This window comes from Coregonus clupeaformis, chromosome 28, assembly GCF_020615455.1.
Source record: "Coregonus clupeaformis isolate EN_2021a chromosome 28, ASM2061545v1, whole genome shotgun sequence".
NCBI lineage: Eukaryota > Metazoa > Chordata > Actinopteri > Salmoniformes > Salmonidae > Coregonus > Coregonus clupeaformis.
Window position 1 is genome coordinate 25,648,940 of NC_059219.1, and position 20,593 is coordinate 25,669,532.

At 47.8% G+C, this 20,593-nt stretch overlaps 1 protein-coding gene across 1 annotated transcript in view; it reads right to left on the reverse strand.

The window, feature by feature from the left end:
* LOC121553449 (tetraspanin-8) overlaps window positions 1-4,493 on the reverse strand; it is a 5,283-nt gene extending 790 nt beyond the window's left edge. Inside the window, exons 1-9 of the mRNA XM_041866557.2 lie at window positions 4,357-4,493; window positions 3,932-4,000; window positions 3,429-3,545; window positions 2,959-3,033; window positions 1,621-1,716; window positions 981-1,097; window positions 697-753; window positions 281-364; window positions 1-146 (exon numbers count right to left, since the gene is read on the reverse strand). The exon at window positions 1-146 is cut by the window's left edge and continues 790 nt beyond it. Of these exons, the coding sequence (XP_041722491.2) occupies window positions 1-146; window positions 281-364; window positions 697-753; window positions 981-1,097; window positions 1,621-1,716; window positions 2,959-3,033; window positions 3,429-3,545; window positions 3,932-4,000; window positions 4,357-4,416 (821 nt within the window). The 5' untranslated portion in view covers window positions 4,417-4,493. The remainder of the gene's footprint in view (window positions 147-280; window positions 365-696; window positions 754-980; window positions 1,098-1,620; window positions 1,717-2,958; window positions 3,034-3,428; window positions 3,546-3,931; window positions 4,001-4,356) is intronic.
* Window positions 4,494-20,593: the final 16,100 nt, after the last annotated feature.

The window sequence follows — 20,593 nt, forward strand, 5'->3', positions numbered from 1 at the left end:
ATGTTGTAAAGCTCGCTGTACTTGGGCGGCTGATAACTGAAGCTGAACTTGGACAGCTGAGAGCTGACACTGGACACCACAGGAACCCCAACGGTAGACCTCCTCACCTGAGCCAGCAGGACGGCAGACATCACCGCTCCCAGGAGCTGGAGAACACAACAACATGAATTTAAAAAACAACAACAACATGGGTGATAGCAGGCCAGGGAGTAGTAAGAGATATTTAAGACAGTTTGATGTGTAAGGTGTGAAATGTGTGTAGTACAGAATGCATACTCACAGACAGAACAGCGAATCCAAAGAAGACGCCCAACACAATGTCCATTGCTTTAGCCATGTAGCCCTTGAGGATGGGGAAGCAGGTCTGTGGGACAGAGGTAAGTTAATACTCAATGGAGCACAAGTCATAACTCAATCGTGGTCCTGTCTGGCTCAGTTGGTTAGAGTGTGGCGCTAGCAATGCCAAGGTCACAGGTTTAATTCCCGCAGGGATCACAAACTAAAGTGTGCAGATTGAAAAATATGTTGGTATTTCATGTTTTTGTAATAACGTGACTCAGATCATGGCTCAACAGAAGAGCTTCATTCTTGACAGTGTGCGGCTCTCTGACCAGTGATAAAAGCAACTGGTTCTGTCTAGGAATGTAGAAGATAAGAAGGTTAATCTAAAGTTGACAAAAGGGAAGCTGGTCTAACCTGTCTGTAGATCAGCTTCTCCTGTCCAGTCATGCTGATATCAGAAAAGAACAATAACTGAAAAACAGAAGAAGAAAATAATTGAACCAGTACACAGAAGTCCATTTTGGCTGATAAGGCATTTTCCTTTATTATAATGCACTGAAGGGCTAAAAGGTTTTCTCATGGTAGACCTGGATGTAAGCCTATATGCATATGAACTGAGAAGAAGAAGAAGAAGAAGAAGACTATTGAATATAAAGCTACATCATCAGTCCTGTCATGTAGAGTTGATCTGAACTCACCTTGTATGGAATGTTCAGGCATTTACCTTCCACCTGATCTTCCTCACCCTGACAGAGACAGGAGTCAGGGACGTTCTGGCCCCAGTCTGTGTAACTGAACAACCCACAGCACTTCAACTGTTAAAATACACACACACACACACACACACACACACACCACACACCACACACCACACACCACACACCACACACCACACACACACAGTCAGCGTATCAGGAAGAGCATGTTGAGAACAGTAAACCGGTTGAACCACTAGATCAACCTCTTCCTCATTACTGCTGTTAGAGAGTAAACAAAACAAGTCTGTTATGGCCAGCCGTGCCTGGACCTGTTTGGAAGGAACACTTCATTTTGTATTCGAGAGGACAGTATCCTCATTGGTCAATGATAAGGATCAAGAGGACACTATACTGTTAACGTTACTTAGGTACATTTTCTACATGCAACTATAAAATGTAACTTCTCAAAACTATCAAGTATATAATGAATGATATTATTGTAAACCTTAAGTGAAACATTTCATGCTGACGTTTTCATGTAAAAATGGAATAGATCCCAAGCGGAATCGTTTGATATAAATGAATGCTATGGAAATGTGAAGTATATTCTGGTGAAATGTTTAATGTAGATGTTCCATACCCCGAGCTGAATCCTCTCAGTCAGCTGTCTAACGTCAGGGGAAGCTCGGTTCAGAGGCAGTACCTCACGGAACTTCTCCTCCATGCTCTGCTCTACCTGCAAAAAACACACACAACCTGCAGTTGTCAACAATGGCGTTGACAGAATTCACACCTTCCAATAAAAAAAACACACAACCGCAGTTGTCAACAATGGCGTTGACAGAATTCACACCTTCCAATAAAAAAAAAAACACACAACCGCAGTTGTCAACAAGGCCCTACTCAATTCACACACCTAAACCTGAATGTATGGATATAGGTCATGTTGTGTAGCGCCTTGTGTACTGAATAAATCAAATGTATTATTATTATTATTATTATTATCAGGTTGCCTTATCAGAAACAGATATTGTGTGAGCTGCTAGCTGCTGGAAGACAGTATGTTAAGAGAGACTGGAGGTCCCCTAACAGAAGTTCAGTATTTGTATAGCATACTACAGTCATCCCTTGGGGAAAGGAAACATAAAGAAACATCAAGTATTACAGTACCACTGGCTGTAGGCCTGTCCAACAGTATAGTACATCAAGTATTACAGTACCACTGGCTGTAGGCCTGTCCAACAGTATAGTACTAAGTATTACAGTACCACTGGCTGTAGGCCTGTCCAACAGTATAGTACTAAGTATTCCAGTACCACTGGCTGTAGGCCTGTCCAACAGTATAGTACTAAGTATTACAGTACCACTGGCTGTAGGCCTGTCCAACAGTATAGTACATCAAGTATTCCAGTACCACTGGCTGTAGGCCTGTCCAACAGTATAGTACTAAGTATTCCAGTACCACTGGCTGTAGGCCTGTCCAACAGTATAGTACTAAGTATTCCAGTACCACTGGCTGTAGGCCTGTCCAACAGTATAGTACTAAGTATTCCAGTACCACTGGCTGTAGGCCTGTCCAACAGTATAGTACTAAGTATTCCAGTACCACTGGCTGTAGGCCTGTCCAACAGTATAGTACATCAAGTATTCCAGTACCACTGGCTGTAGTCCAACAGTATAGTACTAAGTATTACAGTACCACTGGCTGTAGGCCTGTCCAACAGTATAGTACCAAGTATTCCAGTACCACTGGCTGTAGGCCTGTCCAACAGTATAGTACTAAGTATTCCAGTACCACTGGCTGTAGGCCTGTCCAACAGTATAGTACTAAGTATTCCAGTACCACTGGCTGTAGGCCTGTCCAACAGTATAGTACATCAAGTATTCCAGTACCACTGGCTGTAGGCCTGTCCAACAGTATAGTACATCAAGTATTACAGGACAGTCATGTACAGACGTTATTATTAACAAACAATACCTCAGGACGGTAAATGGCTGTGGGCACCGCCAGACGCAGGAAGCAGAAGCAGCCAATAATACAGGCTAGCAGAAACTACACACACAGAGAGAGAGAGAGAGAGTGAGAGAAAGAGAGAAAGAGAGAGAAAGAGAGAGAGAGAGAGAGAAAGAGAGTTACTGTGTGACTCAGTGAACAGTTAGAAAGTCCCATCTTGAACCATACAGGTTACGAAATGGTAATTATCTTTCCTAATCCAATGTCGTAATAGGATATAAACAGGATATCAGGGTGGTTTCCCGGACACAGACTAAGACTAGTCCTGGACTAAAAAGCAAGCTCAAGTAGGAATCTTCATTGAAAATAGTTGAGTCCTGGACTACGCTTAATCTGTGTCTGGTAAACCGTGACATGTTGTATATTGTTCTGTCTCTTTGGTCATAGTTGTCTGAATGAATTTGAACTCAGCTAGTAGCAGTGGATCCACTCACCACGATCAGGGGGATTCTCTTCCCTCGGTGTGCTCCGTACGCTCCAAGCAGAGACGTAGCCATGGTGACACCTCCGACCACGTACAGCACAACAAAGCCAGTGGTCTGGTTCTCAAACTGAAAAGAATGCAAAATCCATTGTGTCTCTCAGTATACAACTATGTTATCATAGTGTTATCATAATAGCCTACATCCCTTCTGGGTTTTTTTGGACCAACTTTTTATTTAGTTGTCTTGTTTTGGTAGGCCAAAATTGACTTTGTACACAAGAGTTCACTTTGTATTCAAAATAGGGAAATGATCAAATCAAAGTGATCAAAGTTAATTATCTTTGGTTAAAATTCATTCAACATCCCTATATATTCGTAAAATACAGTTTGAACGCAATTGTAACTTTGAGCCCAGTTAGCTCTTGTCTAGGGTGTTACGTGTGCGGCTTTAGACTTCTTCAAAGCACAAGCCGCACACGTAACGCCATGGACCAGAGCTAGATCCCATTTTACCTCTGAAGTACTGCCATGGTAGAAGAATTGACCCAGAAGTCCCAGGCCGATAATCACACCTCCAACAATCTAAAGAAAAACACCCCATCCACTATCAAATAACATGATTTTCATATTTGTACTAGGCATATTTACATCATATAATTCAAAATGTCTTTAAAGCCATAATGGATGTAAAATTGTATCATACAACTTTATACAACATGGAAACACGTAGGTAAGTAGATAGAAACGATATCATTTTACACAGATAGGCAACAAACACTTTAAACTAACTTCTCTGGGCAGAAGTGTTTGGTGAACAGGATACATTAACTTGTTGTTTCTGCGCAGTTGATTACAATCGAAAGTAACCTTACAGTATCGCCTATTGAATTGATGACATTTTCCTACTTGTATTTACAAATAAAGAGTTGCCAACTTACCGCGAACAGCAGGTTGAAGAAGATAAAAAGCCGTTTGAAACAGCTACTAAGTTTAGCCATCGTCGTGTAGTTCAGGGACACACTTCAGCTCTCAGAAGACGTCCTCTAACTGTGTCAGTTTTCCGGGTAGGGTAGCTTATGAGGTGGGCGGTACTTAAAGTTTGTTCCTGTAAATTACGCAGTAGCCAATGTTGTATATTAACTCTGGATTGCATATGCTATGTATTGGCCATTGAGGCCCTTTGAAGCCATCGGTCGGCCATATTTGCACTCCCCGGTATGGCCCAGTCCTCCATAGTCCAGGGTTTCCCAAACTCGGTCCCGGGTCCCTCCTGGGTGCATGTTTAGTTTTTTCCCCCTAGCACTACACAGCCTATTTCAAATAACCAACTTATTATCAAGCTTTGATTATTTGAATCAGCTGTGTACACTACCGGTCAAAAGTTTTAGAACACCTACTCATTCAAGGGTTTTTCTCTATTTTTACTATTTTCTACATTGTAGAATAATAGTGAAGACATCAAAACTATGAAACAACACATATGGAATCATGTAGTAACCAAAAAAGTGTTAAACAAATCCAAATATATTTTATTATTTGAGATTCTTCAAATAGCCACCCTTTGTCCCTAAGGAAGAGAGGCTGGGTCAGAACTGGGCCTTAGTCTCCTGAGTCTCAGGTTATTCGCTGACTGTCTGTAGTCCCTAAGGAGGAATGCAGTGAGTCAAGGTCTGCGTCCAAATGGAACACTACTTTTGACCAGGGCCCATAGACCTCTGGTCAGAAATAGTGCACTATTTAGTGAATAGGATGCCGTTTGGGACGTAATCAGTGCTGCTACCCCACAGGTGATTAAGGTAGGCAGCATTACCAATGCCGAATGAGGAGAGACAGAGACAGAGACAGATAAAAAGAGGGGTGTAAACTCTACTGAGGAATGCAACGTATTGATTCCAGGCTAATATAGTCATATAATCTACCATAACCTGTTCAAAGTCAATGTTTCTCTATGACATTCTAGAATTATTTCATAACTGTTTTAACAACAGTCAATCAAGCCCCCACTATACACTTCACATGGCAGAAAAAGGCTCCATTTAGGACCCCTGGTTAACAGACAACCTGGTACTCCCAATTAAACAGACAACCTGGTACTCCCAATTAAACAGACAACCTGGTACTCCCAATTAAACAGACAACCTGGTACTCCCAATTAAACAGACAACCTGGTACTCCCAATTAAACAGACAACCTGGGACTCCCAATTAAACAGACAACCTGGTACTCCCAATTAAACAGACAACCTGGTACTCCCAATTAAACAGACAACCTGGTACTCCCAATTAAACAGACAACCTGGTACTCCCAATGAAACAGACAACCTGGTACTCCCAATTAAACAGACAACCTGGTACTCCCCAATTAAACAGACAACCTGGTACTCCCAATTAAACAGACAACCTGGTACTCCCAATTAAACAGACAACCTGGTACTCCCAATTAAACAGACAACCTGGTACTCCCAATTAAACAGACAACCTGGTACTCCCAATTAAACAGACAACCTGGTACTCCCAATTAAACAGACAACCTGGTACTCCCCAATTAAACAGACAACCTGGTACTCCCAATTAAACAGACAACCTGGTACTCCCCAATTAAACAGACAACCTGGTACTCCCAATTAAACAGACAACCTGGTACTCCCAATTAAACAGACAACCTGGGACTCCCAATTAAACAGACAACCTGGTACTCCCAATTAAACAGACAACCTGGTACTCCCCAATTAAACAGACAACCTGGTACTCCCAATTAAACAGACAACCTGGTACTCCCAATTAAACAGACAACCTGGTACTCCCAATTAAACAGACAACCTGGTACTCCCAATTAAACAGACAACCTGGTACTCCCCAATTAAACAGACAACCTGGTACTCCCAATTAAACAGACAACCTGGTACTCCCCAATCTCACTTCTGTTGTTGTTAAACAGACAACCTGGTACTCCCCAATCTCACTTCTGTTGTTGTTAAACAGACAACCTGGTACTCCTCAATCTCACTTCTGTTGTTGTGTGTCTTCATTCTATCTGTCAGTGATGCGTGACTAAGACCCGTAAGCTCCTCCTCATGTCTTCAATGTCAGAAAATTGCACTCAGGAAGAGTGGAGAGAGGCAGGTGTGTGTGTGTGTATGTGTGTGTGTGTGTGTGTGTGTGGCTAGGAGGAGCATCAGGACTGACGCAGAAAGCAGAGCCACCGGGACCAGAGCTCTGTGTGTTGACAGAAGTAGGTAGCGATCAGATAGCTAGGCGTCTCTCTCTCTCTCTCTCTCTCTCTCTCTCTCTCTCACTCTCACTCTCTCTCTCTCTCTCACACACACACTCTCTCTATCACTCTCTCAATTCAATTTCAATTCAATTTAAGGGCTTTATTGGCATGGGAAACGTGTGTTAACATTGCCAAAGCAAGTGAAGTAGATAGTAAACAAAAGTGAAATAAACAATAAATATTAACAGTAAACATTACACTCAGAAGTTCCAAAAGAATAAAGACATTTCAAATGTCATATTATGTATATATACAGTGTTGTAACAATGTGCAAGTACAAATGGGAAAATAAATAAACATAAATATGGGTTGTATTTACAATGGTGTTTGTTCTTCACTGGTTGCCCTTTTCTTGTGGCAACAGGTCACAAATCTTGCTGCTGTGATGGCACACTGTGGTATTTCACCCAGTAGATATGGGAGTTTATCAAAACCGGGTTTGTTTTCAAATTCTTTGTGGATCGCTGTAATCTGAGGGAAATATGTGTCTCTAATATGGTCATACATTTGGCAGGAGGTTAGGAAGTGCAGCTCAGTTTCCGCCTCATTTTGTGGGCAGTGTGCACATAGCCTGTCTTCTCTTGAGAGCCAAGTCTGGCTACGGCTGCCTTTCTCAATAGCATGGCTATGCTCACTGAGTCTGTACATAGTCAAAGCTTTCCTTAAGTTTGGGTCAGTCACAGTGGACAGGTATTCTGCCACTGTGTACTCTCTGTTTAGGGCCAAATAGCATTCTAGTTTGCTCTGTTTTTTTGTTAATTCTTTCCAATGTGTCAAGTAATTCTCTTTTTGTTTTCTCATGATTTGGTTGGGTCTAAATGTGTTGTTGTCCTGGGGCTCTGTGGGGTCTGTTTGTGTTTGTGAACAGAGCCCCAGGACCAGCTTGCTTAGGGGACTCTTCTCCAAGTTCATCTCTCTGTAGGTGATGGCTTTGTTTGGGAATCGCTTCCTTTTAAGTGGTTATAGAATTTAACGGCTCTTTTCTGGATTTTGATCATTAGCGGGTATCGGCCTAATTCTGCTCTGCAAGCATTATTTGGGGTTTTTCGTTGTACACTGAGGATATTTTTGCAGAATTCTGCATGCAGAGTCTCAATTTGGTGTTTGTCCCATTTTGTGAATTCTTGGTTGGTGAGCGGACCCTAGACATCACAACCATGAAGGGCAATGGGTTCTATAACTGAATCAAGTATTTTTTGCCAGATCCTAATTGGTATGTCGAATTTTATGTTCCTTTTGATGGCATAGAAGGCCCTTCTTGCCTTGTCTCTCAGATCGTTCACAGCTTTGTGGAAGTTACCTATAGCACTGATGTTTATGCCGAGGTATGTATAGTTTTTTGTGTGCTCTAGCAGGGGCGGCCTGTTCAATAGGGCGATATGGGCGACGCACTGCCAAACGGGAAAAGGAAGGGATTTTTTTTATAATCAATTATATCACGGCAACAGTAGTTATCAGTGTTGTAATCTATACGTCTGATCTGCCACAGTGCCACACTGCCACTAAATGTCGAATCAGGCTAAAGTCGTGCTTCAAATGGCTCCCCCCTTTTGGGGCGATTTCAGTCAGGTTGAAAATCGCCCAGAAGTCTGTAATAGACTCCCATGCAAAATCTATTTTTTTCAAATTTCAGAGCCTTCAATACAATCTCAATGGGTGTCTGTGGGCTTGCACTTACGCTGCTCGTCATACGTTACGTAACCATGAACGTAACTGAGAAAAGAGTGGATTGTTTGAAAGAAGTTCCTTTTGTCGGCGAACAAATGGAGATAAATTGGCAACGAAACAATTAGGACCTCCCAGACCAAATTTAATAATTCAACAGGTTTCTACTAAAGGCGGAAAGTCCTACACCCGAGGATTTTCCAAAAAATTGGTACGAACGAAAAAAGACATTGCCACTCACTCAACTGGATGACGAGGGATACAGGCTAGCTGTCCGCCGCCACAACGATGAGGTTAGTGTTGATAATCACAAGTTTACTGGATGTGGATATGGTGTAATAAAGGCAGTTTATTCAGAGGTAAATATATCTGGAATCGCGTTCACGGACCCGTTCGTCAAACTCTTAGGGAGCTATAAATTAAGCCCCATTACTTACCATATCAGATAAGAGAAATTGCTGCAGCTACATATATTTTACATCCTGGCCCTACATAGTTCACTATTTGCATCACTTACCAAAATATTACATGTGGTCATATATGCTTGGAAAGTGGAGATGCCATAGAACGTCAAAAAAGTAAACATTGCTGGAGACACATTGCCGTTTTGGAGAAGACATCGCGTTTGCTAGCGAAGAGATTTGTTGTGGCAAATGAACTTGGGCTGGGAATTGCCAGGAACCTCACGATAAGATATATGCATCAGCATTGCGAGTCTCATGATTCTATACGTATTGCGATTCGATACTGTGATTTTATTGCGCACCATATGTCTGTTGCAGAGGGATCAGAAAGCCATGAGAACGAGTTTTGATCAGTCATGGAAATAAAAGTGCTGAAAACAAATTTGCTCCCAATGTGAAAAGATTGAGAACAAGCTATGAAGGAACAATAATGGTGTTTTGGTGCAGGTACAGCCAACTAGCGCTAAAATATTGCGATATTGTCAATACAGTATATCGTAAAGTATCACTATGTAACTCGATTTCTTTCACCCCAATCCCTCAAATTAACGGTAAATAACTGAATTGTTTGCCCCACATTTAGCTAAGATGATTAGCTAGCCAGCTAAAATGTTTTATTTAGTTAGCAGTCGCATCTACAATAGTTTACTGTCAATAACATGTCTCCAAAAATGACGTGGTGTCTCCAATTGTGTTGACATTTTACAATTGCAATGCGCATCCATGAGTATCCACTTTCTGTAGCTCAGCTGGTAGAGCATGGTGCTTGTAACGCCAAGGTAGTGGGTTCGATCCCGGGACCACCCATACACAAAAATGTATGCACGCATGACTGTAAGTCGCTTTGGATAAAAGCGTCTGCTAAATGGCATATTATTATTATTATTATTATTATTATTATTTCTGAAGAGAGCCCCGAAACATTGTGTGCAGACATTTTATGCAATAAATGAAGTAGGTTCAATCTAGTAGTTCTGATCTTCTGATTGGTCCTGATGAGTTGGGCGAGGTCCCCTGCAGGCTACTGTCACTGTTGCATTGGCTCTGAGTCGGGTTCTCTGTCTTCAAATGTTCAGCCTAAGAGAGGGGATTTTTGTGTGTGTGTGTGTGTGTGTGTGTTTAACAGTGATGATGTGTGTGTGTGTGTGTGTGTGTGTTTAACAGTGATGATGTGTGTGTGTGTGTGTTTGTGTGTGTGTGTGTCCTCAGAGCAAGAACTCGTGAGTTGGAAGAACTGAGAGGCCTATGGCGTGGGTGTTGTCCTTGGCCACCTGCTGACAAGGCTGACAAGATAGGACCCTTTTGTCCATTGTTATTGGATAGGAACAGAACTTATAACCAGCTCCTGACCTAAATAGATCTTAGCACAACATTTTACTCAACATATCATATTCCATATTCACTATAACAAATATATTTACTACGACATTAGCAAGAACCGCCACATCCTCAGCCGGCTAATCCAGTGTGTGAAGTTTTGCGGAGTGTTTGAGTTAGCTTTGCGAGGCAAAGATGAAACTGAGGGCTCCACCAACCCTGGTAAGCCAACACTTTTGAGATCAGTCAATAAATGCTTCTGGTATTGACTTATATGCTGCCCCTGTCTTCATGTTGTTGCTGGACATATCTTTTTTTAAATGTGTGTAGGTCACCTAAATCATCAGAAAAATTGCCCCTCCTGAGAATTTTTTCAGGAGCCGCCACTGTGCTCTAGGGCAACTAGATCAAATTTGTATTTGTGGTCCTGGCAACTGGACCTTTTTTGGAACACCATTATTTTTGTCTTACTGAGATTTACTGTCAGGGCCCAGGTCTGACAGAATCTGTGCAGAATATCTAGGTGCTGCTGTAGGCCCTCCTTGGTTGGTGACAGAAGCACCAGATCATCAGCAAACAGTAGACATTTGACTTCAGATTCTAGTAGGGTGAGGCCGGGTGCTGCAGACTGTTCTAGTGCCCTCGCCAATTTGTTGATATATATGTTGAAGAGGGTGGGGCTTAAACTGCATCCCTGTCTCACTCCACGGCCCTGTGGAAAGAAATATGTGTGTTTTTTGCCAACTTTAACCGCACACTTGTTGTTTGAGTACATGGATTTTATAATGTCGTATGTTTTTCCCCCAACACCACTTTCCATCAATTTGTATAGCAAACCCTCGTGACAAATTGAGTCAAAAGCTTTTTTGAAATCAACAAAGCATGAGAACACTTTGCTTTTGTTGTGTTTTGTTTGTCAATTAGGGTGTGCAGGGTGAATACGTGGTGTGTCGTACGGTAATTTGGTAAAAAGCCAATTTGACATTTGCTCAGTACATTGTTTTCACTGAGGAAATGAACTAGTCTGCTGTTAATGATTATGCAGAGGATTTTCCCAAGGTTGCTGTTGACGCATATCCTACGTTAGTTATTGGTGTCGGATTTGTCTCCACTTTTGTGGATTGGGGTGAACAGTCCTTGGTTCCAAATATTGGGGAAGTTGTCAGAGCTAAGGATGATGTTAAAGAGTTTAAGTATAGCTAATTGGAATATGTTCTCTCTCTCTCTCTCTCTCTCTCTCTCTCTCTCTCTCTCTCTCTCTCTCTCTCTCTCTCTCTCTCTCTCTCTCTCTCTCTCTCTCTCTCTCTCTCTCTCTGAAAGCAGAGCCACTGGGGCCATGGCCCTGTGTACTGGGCCTAGCTCAGGAAGGTATTGTTAGATTGTAAATAATTGCTTTTTGTGTGATTAAGGGGAAGTAGAATGAGACTTTAAGTCTCAAGGATGGTTTTGTATTGTAGGGTTGTAGTGAATGAAGAGAGAATGGGATTGTATACTAGGCTGTGGGTGGTATTGGGGAACTGTCTGTTAGAAAGCTTGTGACTTGAAACCACGGATATGCTCCATGGCCTAACAGCAGGAAGATGAGGAAGGGGCAGCAGATAAGAGGAAGTGATGCCAACAGCGGTTGAGTGGCGTGATGCGGTACTGAAACAAGAACCGAGAGAGCTTAGTTGTGATGGTTCCCCCAGTCATCCTTTTGAGCCCCTCTTTCAGTGTCTGCACCGCCTGCTCCGCTAAGCCATTTGAGGCCGGGTGAATCCCGTTTCTCTGCATGAATTCTTGGAACAAGTCACAGGTAAACGTTGTTGCGTTGTCGGACACAAGAGAGTCAGGAAAGACCGTGGGTTGCAAACACCTGACGAAGCTTTTCGATGGTTGTGGTCGCTGTGATGTTGCTCATGATGTGAGCCTCCACGGCGCCATCTTCTGGTTACTCTGACACTCAGAACATGGTTTATTTTCTACGTCCTGATCCATGTTAGGCCACCAGATGTAAGATCTGGCTAAACTTTTCATCCGGGAGGCACCCGGGTGGGCCTCATGGACCTCATCCATGACCTGTGCACGGCCAGGGGGGTGGAACAACCACTGGACCCCCAGAGTATGCAGCCGTCCTGCACACCCAGCTCAGTTTTGCGCTTTGCATAAGGTCTTAGTCCATCATCCTCTATGACAGGAGGCCAACCCTGCATAAGGAATCTTTTCACTTGGGCCATGATAGGATCCCGGTCTGTCCACTGTTTGATCTGTTTGGCATTCACAGGTGAGTTTGACACTGTCTCCATTAGGAAAATTGTCTCGGGAGGCACCACAGTTGTGGTGGGCATCTCTGGTAGCGGGAGACGGCTGAGCGCGTCTGCGTTTGCATTGTCCTTCCCCGCTCTATACACTATAGTGTACTGGTAAGCTGACAGTGTGAGGGCCCAGCGCTGTATCCTTGCTGAAGCCATGGGAGGAATGCATCTTGATTCACTGAAAAGGCTCATCAGTGGTTTGTGGTCAGTGCAGATGGTGAAATGACGACCGTAGAGGTACTGATGGAAGCGTTTCACAGACCTTCCTTGTCTAACTGTGAATAATCCAGATAAGAGGAAGTGATGCCAACAGCGGTTGAGAATGTCAAAACTCCTGGGTCATGATTAGCAGAAGATCATGTCCTTAATCAGGGTGAAAGGGTCTGTGGAAAGTGCTGTGTCATGTTAGTGGAAAACTGTTGTATATATAATTGTATGGACGGGGAGCTTTGATAAGACATAAGAGAGTGCTGCGGACGGGGAGAGCTTTGATAGGATATAAGAGAATGCTGCACAGCTCGAAAGGCACGTGTTCAGCTGTTGCGTCTTTTGGGTAATAAACAATTGAAATTCACTCTGAGTTTTGACTCTTTTGTGGTAAACAAGTTTATTGCATATTGAGTTTAACTTGTCAATACGCAGCACCTACACTGGGCTCTACTGGTCAGGAAGGTACGCAGCACCTACACTGGGCTCTACTGGTCAGGAAGGTACGCAGCACCTACACTGGGCTCTACTGGTCAGGAAGGTATGCAGCACCTACACTGGGCTCTACTGGTCAGGAAGGTATGCAGCACCTACACTGGGCTCTACTGGTCAGGAAGGTACGCAGCACCTACACTGGGCTCTACTGGTCAGGAAGGTACGCAGCACCTACACTGGGCTCTACTGGTCAGGAAGGTATGCAGCACCTACACTGGGCTCTACTGGTCAGGAAGGTATGCAGCACCTACACTGGGCTCTACTGGTCAGGAAGGTATGCAGCACCTACACTGGGCTCTACTGGTCAGGAAGGTATGCAGCACCTACACTGGGCTCTACTGGTCAGGAAGGTATGCAGCACCTACACTGGGCTCTACTGGTCAGGAAGGTATGCAGCACCTACACTGGGCTCTACTGGTCAGGAAGGTATGCAGCACCTACACTGGGCTCTACTGGTCAGGAAGGTATGCAGCACCTACACTGGGCTCTACTGGTCAGGAAGGTACGCAGCACCTACACTGGGCTCTACTGGTCAGGAAGGTACGCAGCACCTACACTGGGCTCTACTGGTCAGGAAGGTATGCAGCACCTACACTGGGCTCTACTGGTCAGGAAGGTACGCAGCACCTACACTGGGCTCTACTGGTCAGGAAGGTACGCAGCACCTACACTGGGCTCTACTGGTCAGGAAGGTATGCAGCACCTACACTGGGCTCTACTGGTCAGGAAGGTATGCAGCACCTACACTGGGCTCTACTGGTCAGGAAGGTACGCAGCACCTACACTGGGCTCTACTGGTCAGGAAGGTACGCAGCACCTACACTGGGCTCTACTGGTCAGGAAGGTACGCAGCACCTACACTGGGCTCTACTGGTCAGGAAGGTACGCAGCACCTACACTGGGCTCTACTGGTCAGGAAGGTATGCAGCACCTACACTGGGCTCTACTGGTCAGGAAGGTACGCAGCACCTACACTGGGCTCTACTGGTCAGGAAGGTATGCAGCACCTACACTGGGCTCTACTGGTCAGGAAGGTATGCAGCACCTACACTGGGCTCTACTGGTCAGGAAGGTATGCAGCACCTACACTGGGCTCTACTGGTCAGGAAGGTATGCAGCACCTACACTGGGCTCTACTGGTCAGGAAGGTATGCAGCACCTACACTGGGCTCTACTGGTCAGGAAGGTATGCAGCACCTACACTGGGCTCTACTGGTCAGGAAGGTATGCAGCACCTACACTGGGCTCTACTGGTCAGGAAGGTATGCAGCACCTACACTGGGCTCTACTGGTCAGGAAGGTACGCAGCACCTACACTGGGCTCTACTGGTCAGGAAGGTATGCAGCACCTACACTGGGCTCTACTGGTCAGGAAGGTACGCAGCACCTACACTGGGCTCTACTGGTCAGGAAGGTATGCAGCACCTACACTGGGCTCTACTGGTCAGGAAGGTATGCAGCACCTACACTGGGCTCTACTGGTCAGGAAGGTATGCAGCACCTACACTGGGCTCTACTGGTCAGGAAGGTATGCAGCACCTACACTGGGCTCTACTGGTCAGGAAGGTATGCAGCACCTACACTGGGCTCTACTGGTCAGGAAGGTATGCAGCACCTACACTGGGCTCTACTGGTCAGGAAGGTATGCAGCACCTACACTGGGCTCTACTGGTCAGGAAGGTATGCAGCACCTACACTGGGCTCTACTGGTCAGGAAGGTATGCAGCACCTACACTGGGCTCTACTGGTCAGGAAGGTATGCAGCACCTACACTGGGCTCTACTGGTCAGGAAGGTATGCAGCACCTACACTGGGCTCTACTGGTCAGGAAGGTATGCAGCACCTACACTGGGCTCTACTGGTCAGGAAGGTATGCAGCACCTACACTGGGCTCTACTGGTCAGGAAGGTATGCAGCACCTACACTGGGCTCTACTGGTCAGGAAGGTATGCAGCACCTACACTGGGCTCTACTGGTCAGGAAGGTATGCAGCACCTACACTGGGCTCTACTGGTCAGGAAGGTATGCAGCACCTACACTGGGCTCTACTGGTCAGGAAGGTATGCAGCACCTACACTGGGCTCTACTGGTCAGGAAGGTATGCAGCACCTACACTGGGCTCTACTGGTCAGGAAGGTATGCAGCACCTACACTGGGCTCTACTGGTCAGGAAGGTATGCAGCACCTACACTGGGCTCTACTGGTCAGGAAGGTATGCAGCACCTACACTGGGCTCTACTGGTCAGGAAGGTATGCAGCACCTACACTGGGCTCTACTGGTCAGGAAGGTATGCAGCACCTACACTGGGCTCTACTGGTCAGGAAGGTATGCAGCACCTACACTGGGCTCTACTGGTCAGGAAGGTATGCAGCACCTACACTGGGCTCTACTGGTCAGGAAGGTATGCAGCACCTACACTGGGCTCTACTGGTCAGGAAGGTATGCAGCACCCTACACTGGGCTCTACTGGTCAGGAAGGTATGCAGCACCTACACTGGGCTCTACTGGTCAGGAAGGTATGCAGCACCTACACTGGGCTCTACTGGTCAGGAAGGTATGCAGCACCTACACTGGGCTCTACTGGTCAGGAAGGTATGCAGCACCTACACTGGGCTCTACTGGTCAGGAAGGTATGCAGCACCTACACTGGGCTCTACTGGTCAGGAAGGTATGCAGCACCTACACTGGGCTCTACTGGTCAGGAAGGTATGCAGCACCTACACTGGGCTCTACTGGTCAGGAAGGTATGCAGCACCTACACTGGGCTCTACTGGTCAGGAAGGTATGCAGCACCTACACTGAGCTCTACTGGTCAGGAAGGTATGCAGCACCTACACTGGGCTCTACTGGTCAGGAAGGTATGCAGCACCTACACTGAGCTCTACTGGTCAGGAAGGTATGCAGCACCTACACTGAGCTCTACTGGTCAGGAAGGTATGCAGCACCTACACTGGGCTCTACTGGTCAGGAAGGTATGCAGCACCTACACTGAGCTCTACTGGTCAGGAAGGTATGCAGCACCTACACTGGGCTCTACTGGTCAGGAAGGTATGCAGCACCTACACTGGGCTCTACTGGTCAGGAAGGTATGCAGCACCTACACTGGGCTCTACTGGTCAGGAAGGTATGCAGCACCTACACTGGGCTCTACTGGTCAGGAAGGTATGCAGCACCTACACTGGGCTCTACTGGTCAGGAAGGTATGCAGCACCTACACTGGGCTCTACTGGTCAGGAAGGTATGCAGCACCTACACTGGGCTCTACTGGTCAGGAAGGTATGCAGCACCTACACTGGGCTCTACTGGTCAGGAAGGTATGCAGCACCTACACTGAGCTCTACTGGTCAGGAAGGTATGCAGCACCTACACTGGGCTCTACTGGTCAGGAAGGTATGCAGCACCTACACTGGGCTCTACTGGTCAGGAAGGTATGCAGCACCTACACTGGGCTCTACTGGTCAGGAAGGTATGCAGCACTGAGCTCCACTGGTATTTTACTAAGTCATTAGAATTGATGTATTACCTACTTTTTGACTTGGCACTAAGCTACTGCCATGTTTGAGAGTTCTCTGCAGGCAAAATGATTATACTGTAGTTGAAAGAGCTCTAAAACAGGAAAGGAAACCCATAGGGACTGACTGGGTTTCTGTAGCTTGCCTGCCAGAGTTACCACCTTCTCCAACTACTCACTATCTCCAACTACTCAATACATCAGAGTGTCAGCTCTCATGTTATCCCCCCCCCTCCCCCTCTCACTCACTCACTCACTCACTCACTCTGCTCTCTCTCTCTCTCTCTCTCTCGCTCCTCTCTCTCTCTCTCTCTCTCCTCTCTCTCTCTCTCTCTATCTCAATTCAATTCAATTTGCTTTATTGGCATGACATAACAATGTATATTGCCAAAGCTTACTTTGGAGATTTACAATATTAACATAGTTAAAATAATAATAATCAATATTATCAACGGGACAACAGTAACAACGATAACCAAGGGTCAAAATAACCATTGAACAATAACAATATAGAGGACATGTGCAGGTTGGTTGGTCTGTCAGACACTGTCCCTCATCTTATGGCAGGCAGCAACGTAGTGCGCTGCCAACCCACAGCTCTCTGCGTCCTCCCCCAACAGGACGGGTAGCCTGCGTCCTCCCCCAACAGGACGGGTAGCCTATCCTGCCAACCCACAGCTCTCTGCGTCCTCCCCCAACAGGACGGGTAGCCTGAGTCCTCCCCCAACAGGACGGGTAGCCTATCCTCATCAGAGAGGTCTTTGAAACCTTGAATAAGGGTTTCAAATTTGGGGAAACGACATTCCCTAATTGTTTTATATTTTTGACATTTTGTCAGGAAATGCAGCTCTGTCTCAGGTTCTGCTGTGGTGCAGTGGTTGCACAACCTGTCCTCTACAGTGAGCCAGTGTTTTCCCTTCTCAATGGCAAGGCTGTGCTCACTGAGCCTGTACTTTGTCAAGGTTTTTCTAAGGTTTTGATCAGTAACCATGGTCAAATAGTTAGCCACGGTGTACTGTCGATTTATGGCCAGACAGCACTGCATTTTACTTTGTGCTTGTGCTTGTGTTTCCCAATAAGTAATGGAGTTGTCACGATCGTTAGAGAGAGTGGACCAAGGCGCAGCGTTGCAGGCAAACATATTTATTTAAAGAGAGTAAACACTCGCACAAAACAACAAACGATACGTGCAGTCCTACGGTACAGACCAAAAGGAACAAACCAACTGGAACACACCGAAAGGAACAAGATCCCACAACTATTGTGGGAAAACAGCCTCTTTAATTATGGCTCCCAATCAGAGACAACCAGCAACAGCTGACACTCGTTGCCTCTGATTGGGAACCACTCTGGCCAACACAGAAATACAATACATAGAATATCCACACCCTGGCTCAACATATAGAGTCCCCAGAGCCAGGGTGTGACAGTACCCCCCCCTAAAGGCGCGGACTGCGACCGCGCCTAAACATCAACAAACCAGGGGAGGGCTGGGTGGGCATTCCTCCTCGGAGGCGGTTCCGGCTCCGGGCTAGACCACCACCCTTCAACCATCCCCCCGTGGCGCCCCTGGTCCGGTCTGGCCCCGCTGACCGGAGCTGGACTGGACATCGTAGAAGCGGATTGCTTCAGCTCCGGTGTGGAGCAGCTGACCGGTACCTGACCAGGCACCGGTGACCCAGGCACGGTTTGTGCCGGACTGACGACGCACACCCCTGGCCTGGTGCGTGGAGCAGGGACGGGCCGGACCGGGCTGACGATGCGCACCCCTGGCTTGGTGCGTGGAGCAGCTACGGGCCGGACCGGGCTGACGATGCGCACCCCTGGCTTGGTGCGTGGAGCCGGAACGGGCCGTACCGGGCTGACGATGCGCACCCCTGGCTTGGTGCGTGGAGCAGGAACGGGCCGGACCGGGCTGACGATGCGCACCCCTGGCTTGGTGCGTGGAGCAGCAACGGGCCGTACCGGACTGACGATACGCACCCCTGGCTTGGTGCGTGGAGCAGGAACGGGCCGGACCGGGCTGACGACTCGCACCCCTGGCTTGGTGCGTGGAGCAGGAACGGGCCGGACCGGGCTGACGACTCGCACCCCTGGCTTGGTGCGTGGAACAGGAACGGGCCGGACCGGGCTGACGATGCGCACCCCTGGCTTGGTGCGTGGAGCCGGAACGGGCCGTACCGGGCTGACGATGCGCACCCCTGGCTTGGTGCGTGGAGCAGGAACAGGCCGGGCCGGGCTGGCGACGCACACCGTAGGCTTGGTGCGAGGAGCAGGAACAGGCCGGGCCGGGCTGGCGACGCACACCGTAGACTTGGTGCGAGGAGCAGGAACAGGCCGGACCGGGCTGACGACGCGCACCGTAGGCTTGGTGCGAGGGGCAGGAACAGGCCGGGCCGGGCTGGCGACGCACACCGTAGGCTTGGTGCGAGGAGCAGGAACAGGCCGGGCCGGGCTTGCGACGCGCACCGTAGGCTTGGTGCGTGGAGCAGGAACAGGCCGGGCCGGGCTGGCGACGCGCACCGTAGACTTGGTGCGTGGAGCAGGAACAGGCCGGGCCGGGCTGGCGACGCACACCGTAGGCTTGGTGCGAGGAGCAGGAACAGGCCGGGCCGGGCTGGCGACGCACACCGTAGGCTTGGTGCGAGGAGCAGGAACAGGCCGGGCCGGGCTGACGACGCGCACCGTAGGCTTGGTGCGAGGGGCAGGAACGGGCCGGACCGGGCTGACGACGCGCACCGTAGGCTTGGTGCGAGTGGCAGGAACGGGCCGGGCCGGGCTGGCGACGCACACCGTAGGCTTGGTGCGAGGAGCAGGAATAGGCCGAGCCGGGCTGTGGAGACGGATAGGAGACCTGGAGTGAAGAGCTGCCACAACCCGTCCTGGCTGAATGCCTACCTTCACACACTCTGTGTGAGGCATCAGCACAGGACGTACAGGGCTGTGTACCCGTACTGGCATAACAGCACGTGACACTGGCGCAGGATATCCGGGACCGAGGAGAGGCACTGGAGGCCACGAGCGCTGAGCCGGCACACTCCGTCCTGGCTGCATACCCACCTTCGCACGACACGTGCGGGGTGCTCGCACAGGACGTACCGGACTATGCCGGACCACTCGTGGCACAGTACGCAGCTCCGCATACCGTGGAACCTGCCCAGTCTCATGCTGCCATGCCTGAGTACGGGGAGTTGGCTCTGCTCTCCATCCAGGCTCCGCCAACCTGCCTTCTGGCCCCCCAAACCCGGTGGCCTCCTCTCCTAATCTCCCAATTCGCCCTGTGGCAGCCTCCTGCTGCCCAGTCGCCCATGCCGTGTGCCCCCCCTAAAAAATTTCTGGGGTTGCCTCTCGTCCGTCCGACGACGACACTGTTGACGCCGTTGCTCCTCTCTCGCCAGGGCCTTAATCTTAGCCCATGGCCCTTTGCCCCCGAGCATGTCCTCCCAGGACCACGATTTGCCCACCTGGGCCATCGCCAACCTCTCCAGCTCCTTTCCCGGCGCTTCCTCCCATGTCCAGGGCGCCTGCTCCTGGACACGCTGCTTGGTCCTGGTATGGTGGGATCTTCTGTCACGATCGTTAGAGAGAGTGGACCAAGGCGCAGCGTTGCAGGCAAACATATTTATTTAAAGAGAGTAAACACTCGCACAAAACAACAAACGATACGTGCAGTCCTACGGTACAGACCAAAAGGAACAAACCAACTGGAACACACCGAAAGGAACAAGATCCCACAACTATTGTGGGAAAACAGCCTCTATAAATATGGCTCCCAATCAGAGACAACCAGCAACAGCTGACACTCATTGCCTCTGATTGGGAACCACTCTGGCCAACACAGAAATACAATACATAGAATATCCACACCCTGGCTCAACATATAGAGTCCCCAGAGCCAGGGTGTGACAGGAGTTTTGTTTTGACTGTGTTGTAATTTGGTTTATTCTG